The sequence below is a fragment of the Chrysochloris asiatica genome, unplaced genomic scaffold, assembly GCF_000296735.1.
Source record: "Chrysochloris asiatica unplaced genomic scaffold, ChrAsi1.0 scaffold00007, whole genome shotgun sequence".
In the NCBI taxonomy this organism is placed as follows: domain Eukaryota; kingdom Metazoa; phylum Chordata; class Mammalia; order Afrosoricida; family Chrysochloridae; genus Chrysochloris; species Chrysochloris asiatica.
In genome coordinates this window covers 23250938-23259969 of record NW_006408525.1, presented here as the reverse complement: position 1 = coordinate 23259969, position 9032 = coordinate 23250938, and the positions used below count along the sequence as shown (strand labels likewise).

The 9032-nt window shown below is 50.2% G+C and overlaps 1 protein-coding gene across 1 annotated transcript in view; it reads left to right on the top strand.

Annotated features, from left to right (window-relative positions):
* Positions 1–890: 890 nt before the first annotated feature.
* The window catches only part of TBX21 (T-box 21), a 13775-nt gene continuing 5633 nt past the window's right edge, over positions 891–9032 (top strand). Inside the window, exon 1 of the mRNA XM_006832523.1 lies at positions 891–1421. Coding sequence (XP_006832586.1) covers positions 931–1421 — 491 coding nt within the window. The 5' untranslated portion in view covers positions 891–930. The remainder of the gene's footprint in view (positions 1422–9032) is intronic.

The following is a 9032-nucleotide window of genomic DNA, read 5'->3' as shown; positions in this document are numbered from 1 at the left end:
CTGCTACCTAGGGTCTCAAGGTCATCCAAGACATGCTGCACACACGTTCCAGGTTCCAGGTTGACCCTGGGGCTTGAGGGTCTAGAGACCGGAGACACAGTTCGCGGGGACTTACGAATCGGGCTGCGAACCTTAAGGTCAGCGGTTCGAAACTACCAGCTGCTCCGCGGGAGAAAGATGAGGCTTTCTACTCCCGTAAAGATTTACACCCTCGGAAACCCTGTACAGGGTCGCTATGGGTCGGAACCGACTCGATGACACTTAACAACAATAACAACAACAAGAGGGCAAACATCACGCAAAGCCACTTAGAATATCTGTTGAACGTTCAGAGTCGCAGCAGGCTCTGAGTCAGTCAGTGTCCTAGCCCCATCTGGGCCACCACTGAAGGTTTCCCCTAGGAGTGGGCCTTTGAGCTGAGCTTCCTGGATGCCTGAAATTGCCCGAGGGTCCAGGGGAGAGAAACGGGCTGGCGCTGCAGGGACTGAAGCATTTACTACGGAGCATGCGGGAGCTCTCTCGCCCCTACCATGGGATGGGGGTGGGGGTTTGGGGGCCGGGGAGGAAGGCTGCGGGTCCTCACCGGCCGAGGAGAACTTACCTAGTATTAGCCACGAGGGGGGCGGGGAGAATGGGGCGGGACCGAGGTGGCCGGGTGGTGGGGCCCAGAGAGCTTCATAAGCCACAGCAAAGGCGCCGCGACGCTAGTGACAGCGGCCCGCCGGAGAGGGAGCCGGGAGCTGCTGCGCGCCGGCCAAACGCGGGCTAAGGACCCAGGCGTCCGAGTCAGGCTCCGTGGGGCCCCCTACTTGGGGCCCCTGCCCCGCCCCCGCGCCCCAGCTGCAGTGACCCCCTTGCCCTCCCTTGCGCTCGTGGAGAGGGCCGGGCCGCGCCCTCGACGGCGGTGGGGAGGTGCCCGGCCCGCCTCGGATGGGCATCGTGGAGCCGGGCTGCGGAGCCATGCTGACAGGCACCGAGCCCATGCCGGCCAGCGACGAGGGCCGGGCGCTCGGAGCCGACCTGCAGAGCCGCTACTTCTACCCGGAGCCGGCGGCGCAGGACGCTGCCGACCGGCGCGGGGGCAGCAGTCTGGGGGCTCCCTATGCCGGGAGCGCTCTAGTGCCCGCACCGCCCGGACGCTTCTTGGGGACCTATGCCTACCCGGCCAGGCCCCAGGCCGCCGGCTTCCCCGGCGCCGCCGAGCCCTTTCTGCCGCCCACGGGGGCCGAAGGCTACCAGCCCGGGGACGGTTACGCAGCCCCGGACCCGCGAGCCGGCCTCTACCCCGGGCCGCGAGCCGACTACGCGGTGCCCGCTGGCCTCGAGGTATCCGGAAAGCTGCGAGTGGCGCTCAACAACCACCTGTTGTGGTCCAAGTTCAACCAGCACCAGACGGAGATGATCATCACCAAGCAGGGCCGGTGAGTGGGCGCGCCCCGAGGGCCGTGGCAGGCGGGGCGGCGGGGGAGTCTGGGGCGCCCGGAACAAGGACTTTTTCTCCGTTTTTTGTCTGTCTAGACATTGCGAGTGCGTGCCTCGGCCTCCCTCGCAGTTCTGACTTAAAGTTCTCTGAGGTTGGGTGGGCTTTGTGGTAAGGACAGGGAACGCTGGGGGCGGAGGCTGGGAGTGTGGAGACGGGGGAGGGTTATTTGTCTCCAGGGCAGCCTTCCAAGAAGCCAGAGAACTCAAAAGGGAGGTGGGGGAGAGCTGGTGGGAGAAGTAGTCTTGGTTTAGGGCAGGGGTCCCTTGGTTCCATCCAGAATTAGTAGACACCTTGAGAAGTTGGACTGAGGGGCAGAGGAGAACCTGGGTTCCCGATCTGAGAAGACAACATAACTCTGATACCTAGTTGTTGTGTGCCATGGAGTCAGTTCCGACTCATAGCGACCCCTGGGTAGGGTTTCCGAGGAGGGCTTGGTGAGTTTGAACCACCTACCTTGCGGTTCAAACTAATTTTGAGGTCGAGCGCTTAACCTATGGTGCCACACCCCTACCTGCAGGAAAATGGAGGGCATGGCAATGTCTACTGTGTGGGGGCCATAGTCCGGCCCCTCATCTCATATACTCCCTTAGCCCATCTCCCCCTAGTCTCTTTGATGCTGTTGTGATCCTGTCAGCTTTTGGGGTGGGGGAGAGACTGGGATTTGGTGACATGGAGGCACAGTCGCCAAGTTTCCTTTCCGGTCATACTTAGAGATCGTATGTCTGGTGTGCTGGTGTGTGTGTGTGTGTGTGTGTGTGTGTGTGTGTGTGTGTGCGCGCGTTGGGAGAGATAAAATATGAGGAAAGCCTGGGTCCTTTTTAGTCAAAGGTCCCTGTTGAAAGATACATATGCCCACAGGCCTACCCAGGTGAAGATAATCTAAGGGTCCCAGTTGGCCACCAGCCCCACACTCCATACTCCCTTGGAGGCTTGCCCTCTGAAAGCCTGTCCACACCCCTGTCCACGTAACCAGTGGCCTAAATTTGGCTTTGGTGAAGTCCCCATGCCCCAAGGTCCCCTGAGCTCAGTGCATGAGAGGTAAGGTTTAGGGCATAAGGTGCTGCTTCCGGATAAAGAAAGAGAAACTTGCACATTGGGTGGTATTTGTTTAGTAAGCAACCCCCAAATGGGCCCTGTCTGTGTGGGGACTTGTGAGGGGAGGAAAACCATCTAGGACCTTGGTATGGAGGGGCTGTGTCATCTGTGAACCAGGGATGGTAGGCCTGAAGGATATCAAATGTAAGGCCTGGAGAGGGACAGGGAGGAGGCCATGCTGGGGTTTGGCACTCAATCTGGAAATCTTCCTTCCAGATAATTTCTGTGAGGCAGTTTGGGATTTAGGGACTTGTCCACCAACCACAATTTTATTTTTTTTAAGTTGCTAAGATGTACCTTTCCCTGGGACAAACCCAGGGGAGTTGGCATTTGCTTTTATGGTTCAGCCTTCATCTCCTAAACTTTCTGATAATCCCTCTCTGCTCACCCTAACCTTAGTACCCCGCTGGGAGCACCCAGGCACAGCCCAGGCTTCTAGTCTCAGTGTGTCTGAACTGGCCAAGACCCAGAAGATTTTACTAACTCTCTTCCTGCACAGACAGGGATGTGGGTCCAGAGTCAGCAGCCAGGCTGGCTTCAGAGCCCAGAGTATCTACCTTGATCTCTTTCTCCTGCTTCCTATGGTAACCATGCATGTTGTCTTAAAGCCTTGTCATCAAAGTGCTTTCATTTCCATTATTTCGTTGTGCATTAGGTAGAACAGCCAGTCTGCCCATTTTACAGCTGAAAACACTGAATTGTCAGGACGGCTAGTGGTTTACACAGGGTTACGCGATACACCAGAACTCAGGTCTCGTAACCCACCACTGTACGGTGTGGTCTAGAGGCCTTCATTTGATCCTCCCATCCTGGGGTCTGGTTGAAGGTCTTCACATATGTTCTGGTCCTGTGGGATGGGGTGAGGGAGCATCAGCCAGAACTGCAGCGATTTGGCCAAGCTAGGCCAGAGCCTGTCTGCCTGTGGGTTTCTTATGAAGGTGTTTCAGAGGCATGAATGAATCTTGAACTGTGTATTGCCAACACAATCTGCACCAGCCTCTTTCTTTCCTTGATGTTCCTGCTGAATAATCCTCTCTAGACAATTTCGTTATCTCCCTTTTAAATCTGTGTATTTTCATTTTATTTTGAAAAATTTCAAACACATAAAAATGTGGGAAGAAAAATATGATGTACCTCCATGTCTCCATCACCACTGACAAACAGTTGTCAACATAGTCCAGTTTTGTGTCTTCTTTCCTCTCACCCTCTTCCACCTCTTCTGTCTGCATCTACTTTAGTAATATAGTAATCTAAGAAGTAATTAGTAAGTGATTCATAGACAGTATGTTCTTTTATTGTTAAATATATCTCTAAACATTGTTGAAAGTGACTTTTTAAAAAGTGTGTTTAAATACACAATATCATTATCAAACTTGATAAAAATTCATCAGCAATCCTTAAATAGCATCAAGATTTCCTGATTGTTTTCATAAGTGTGTTTGTGTGTTTTCCTGTTCTCACATTTTTTGACCTGTCCTGAGGGGGCTCCTTTGAATATCCCAGGGTCCTTTTGGGAAGGGAGAACAAATATTTCTTGTCTGTCTCCTTTGATGCTGCCCTTGGGGTTGGGTCTCAGAGGTCCCACACTGGGGTCGGGGAGACTGCCTACACTATCCTCAGTTTAGCCCCACCAGCCCTAAATCGCCCTGTATCTTCTCAGCTTGGGTTCCAGAGATCTGGGAAGTCAGAGGCCATTCTTCCTGCAACATGGTTCTTCTGAAAAGGAAGACCTGGGTTCCTTTTCTGTCCTCCTGTCATGGGTGGGCTGGCCTGCCAGTCACCATCACATACATCACCCATGACCTTCTTCCCTTTCAGAAAATACTTCCACCCGAGGCCCACCCACAGGCCTACAGCCTTTTGCCTTGGGCTGACTCATTCCCTCTCAGATTCTTTCTCTCCCACCCACCCTGAACCCATCCGTCTGTTAGACAAGTGACATAGTCATGTTCTCCCCATGGGTAGGATAGGTGGGAAGCATGGGGGAAGTTCTCCCCATTTCAAAGACTAGTTGAGGCAGTTTAGATGGGGCTGGGAGAGGGAAACTGAGGACGAAACAACCTTTTGGCCTAACTGGAGACTCTTAATGTATATAATGTACTTGTAGAAAATGTGGATAACTTTGTTGGAACCAATACTGGCTTGTGTTGGGACATTTGTGTGGCAGTGTAGGTATGTTGTGAGTATGTTGTTTAGTCTATACTAGTTGATAGTAGACATTCTCAATAGAGGAAGAGAGAGGCCCGTTTCTCTGTGTATGTGGGTGTATGGGTGTGTATTAATTGCTGGCAACCCCCACTTTTCTGGGTGTGATGGGTTGATTATTGTAATTAAGATAACTTTGGGTAGCTCTGTTGTTAAATAGCTCAATTTGCTTTTGCATATGTGTGTGTGATGGTAGGCTTGGATGAAGCAACCTTTTCAGCCTCACACTGTCTGTCCTTGCTGGCCTCATAAATACTAGCGTTTTCTCTTCTCTACGTTCCCAACTCTAAGAACTTTTTAAATCTTTTTTTTTTTTTTTTAAAGTCTTATCCTGCTTTTTATTGGGTCTGACTGACTTCATTTCTCTCTGGGCAGGTGAAAACAGCTTTGCTTTTTTGTTTGGCTTTTTGCCATTGGCCGTCTGATTTCTATTAAGTGGGACTGAGGTTGGTTGTTGTTGTTGTTGTTATGTCCTGCGGAGTCGGTTCCAACTCACAGCGACCCTGTACAGGGTTTCTGAGGCTGTAATTTTTTTTTAATGTTTTATTGTGGATTATGTGATAGTTTACATGGGAGAACATTAGCTTTACATTCATCCTATCGTATATCATTTCATTGCCTTGGTTACAAACCCCTCCATGCATCATCAACCAACCACAGGGTATATCCTGCAAGCCTGCCCTTCCCGCCCCAGCCCCCCACCCCCAGTCATCAGCACACAGCCCCTCTCCCTCTCTGTGTTTAAAGTCCCCAGCCACTGTCCATGTCATTGCCTCTGCCTCCATTTCTGGCGTGAAGCTATGACTTTTTTACGGGAGCAGAAAGCCTCATCTTTCTCCCACGGAACAGCTGGCAGTTTCGAACTGCTGACCCTGAGGTTAGCAGCCCAATTCGTAACCACTATTCTACCAGAGCTCCTTCTCTGAGGTTGGCAGGAGGAGGAAATTCCTTAATGCCCAAGGACATTTCACATTTCGATTGGTACTCGGCATTACCAAAATACCCTCCTAAAAGTTGATACCAATTTACTGGTCTACCCTCACCATTCGTGTGTGAGAGGACCCCACAGACTCACCAGTATTATTGCTGTCTCTCTCCCCGCCCTACTGATGGTGATCCCATGTGTGACAGAGGGTTTTCTTGGCTGTAATCTTTACAGAAGGAGCCCTATTGGCACAGCGGTTAAGTGCTTGGCTGCTAACTGAAAGGTTGATGATTTGAGTGCACCGAGCAGCTCCACAGCCTGGAAAACCCTAAGTGGCGATTCCGCTCTGTCGCATGGGTGGGGTTGCTGTGAGTTGAAATAGACTTGAAGGCACCTAACGACAACACCAGTCTTTACGGAAGCAGATCACCTGACCTTTCCTTCTGCAGAGCCACTGGGTAGCTTCAGTCAACCTTTAGGTTGGCAGCTGATCTCCAACTTCCTGTGCCATGTGGGCCTCCTTCACCAGCATTGTTGCCAAGTGCCCTTGAGTCGGTTCTGACTCATAGTGACACAGCCCAGGGTTTCCAAGGAGCGACTGGTGGGTTTGAACCACCAGCCTTTTGGTTAGTAGTCCAGTGCTTATCCTACACCAGGATGTTGTTGCTAAGTGTCAAGTGCCGTAGAGTAAGTTCTAATTCATAACGATCCTTTATAGAGTTTCCGAGGAGCGGTTGGTGAACGTGAACTGCCAACCTTGCAGTTCAGACTGACTTCACAGTCTGGTGTGGTGCTGTGGGTTTGGACTCTGCATAGACATTACCAATTTTTAAACATTTTGCCTATATGAATGACAAAAACTATCTCCTTTTAATTTTATTTTAATTTGCCCTTACTTAATGATGATATAGAGTCCTGGTGTGGTGCTGTGGGTTAATGTGCCAGACTGCAAAGCCGTTTGAACCGCAACCAGTCAAGCTCACCAGTCGCTCCTCGGAAACCCTGTACAGGGTTGCTATGGGTCGGACTCGACAGCATTTAACAACAACAACAACAATGATGATGTGGCACAAGGTTCAGGTGTTCAGGGCTGGGGAAGGGGTGTGATGACCTTGGGAATCATCTTAATGGAGGTTGATCCTTAGGAGTAGCAGAGAAAGTATTTGATATCTTAGACCCTGTTCTGTGAGGTGGGTTGTTTTGGAGAGGTTAGTTTGGCACCATCCCCATCTCCATACCTAGCAAACTGTTATGTAAATCAGAGGCTTATTTGAGGATTCCAGCTGGTGGGGAGTCTAGACTTTTAGAGTGAAAGGGAGACCTCCGTTCTTCTTTCCCTGTTCCCCACCCCTTTCGGTGTCTCCTTCATGTCCCCCTGTTATTGTTAGCCCTGACTCATGACAATTTCATGCAGATTGGGGTCAGACTGTTGTCATCCATGGACTTTTTATTACTTGATTTTTTTTTTTTGGCAAGTAGATTGCTAGATCTTTCTTCCTACTGTGTCTTAGTCTGGAAGCTCCACTCAAACTTGCTCAGCACAGGTCTCTGCTGACAAATGAGCTCTGCTGGAGGTCCTTTGTTCAGGAGTCTAGTCTAGCTGTTCTGTGCAGACGGTGCTATACTGGGTTATATGTTGGTCTGCTAATCGCAAGGCCAGCAGTTCAGATTCACCAGCTCTGCGGGAAAAAGATGAGGTTTTCTGCTCCATTAAAGATTTACAACTTCAGAAGCCTTGCACAGGGTGGCTGTGAGTAGGAACCTACTGGAATATACACTGTTCCCACTACCACCAGAGATCAAAGCAGGATGGAGGGATGGAGACACAGCAGGGGCTCTGAACACATAAGACCCTGACTCTACTCTTTTACCAAGGAACTATCGTCAAACTTCTTCAAGTCTCAGTTTGTTCAAGTATAAAAGTGGAAACAGCATTTTATATCTCCAAGGACTGGTTTGATGAATTGGCTGAAGTATATGTTGTTGTTGTGAAGTGCCATCGAGTCGGTTGTGACCCATAGCGACCATGTATAGGGTTTCCGAGGAGCAGCTGGTGAGCTTGAACTGTCAACCTTGCAGTTCAAATGGCTTTGCAGTCTGGCGCATTAACCCACAGCGCCACACAACAATAAATGCTATGTTTTCTTCCATGTCTATTTTTTCACATTTGAAAAGGAACCAGTTCAATATAGAATATAGTTGAGTAGTCTGACTATGGTCATAGAATAAGTTGGTGGTAGAAGTGGATTGGAAATGATCTTTTACCTCCCATTGTTCAAGACTAGTCCTAAACCTTAGACTTCTCTAGATGAGTGGCCTAGTCAAGTCTCTGGGCCCAGGATTTGGACCCAGACCTCCAGTCAGACCAGAGGGTTTGAGGCCTCAGGGCTAGGGAGAAGGTTGAGAACAAGGTGGTGTAGGAAGTAGGATGAGCTGAGTTTCTTAACAGCTTGAGAAGAAAGATGGGTCAGAGTTTAATTACCTCCAGTTACAGGTAAAGAAATTTAGGTTTGGTTTGGATATTAACTTGTCATTGTGCCAATGAAATGGATTGGCACAGTGGCAGCAGCAGTAGGCTCCAGCATTAGTTGTGAGGATGGTACAGAACCAGACAGTGTTTGGTCTTGTTGCTCATGGGGTGGTTATTAATTGGAACCAACTCAACAGCACGTAACAACAACAACAACAAGGTTATTGGACCAGAAAGTCTACTTTTCCCAGCCCAGGAGTCTGGGACCTTCCCAAAAGTGCTAGGGGTATTGATCTTGGCCTTCGGGAACCCATACCTGCTTCAAAATGTAACCCCCAACCCCAGCTTTCTGACTCATGGACCAGTGCATTTCTTCCATCCTACATTGCTTCTCATGGGAGGAGGGAGGAGAAATGGATGGGAATGACAAGTGATTCTGATGAAGGTTTGTTCACTTGAGTTATTAGAGAAAGACTAAGTCATTGGGCTGATGATGGTCTTGGTGCTGGTGATGGTGATAGTGGAGGTGTTGGTTCTGGTGATGATGGAAGTGTGGAAGTGGTGGAGGTGATGGTGGAGGTGATAGTGGAGGTGGTGGAGATGATAGGGAGGTAGGTGGTGGAGGTGATAATGGAGGTGTTGGTGCTGGTGCTGGTGTAAATGGTGGAGGTGGTAGATTTGATAGCGGAAGTGCTAGTGATGCTGATAGGGGAGGTGGTGGAGATGATAGGGAGGTGGTGATGGTGATAGTGGAGGCGGTGGTGGTGATAGTGGAGGTGGTGATGGTGATAGTGGAGGTGATGGTGATAGTGGAGGTGATGGTGATAGTGGAGGTGATGATGGTGATAGTGGAG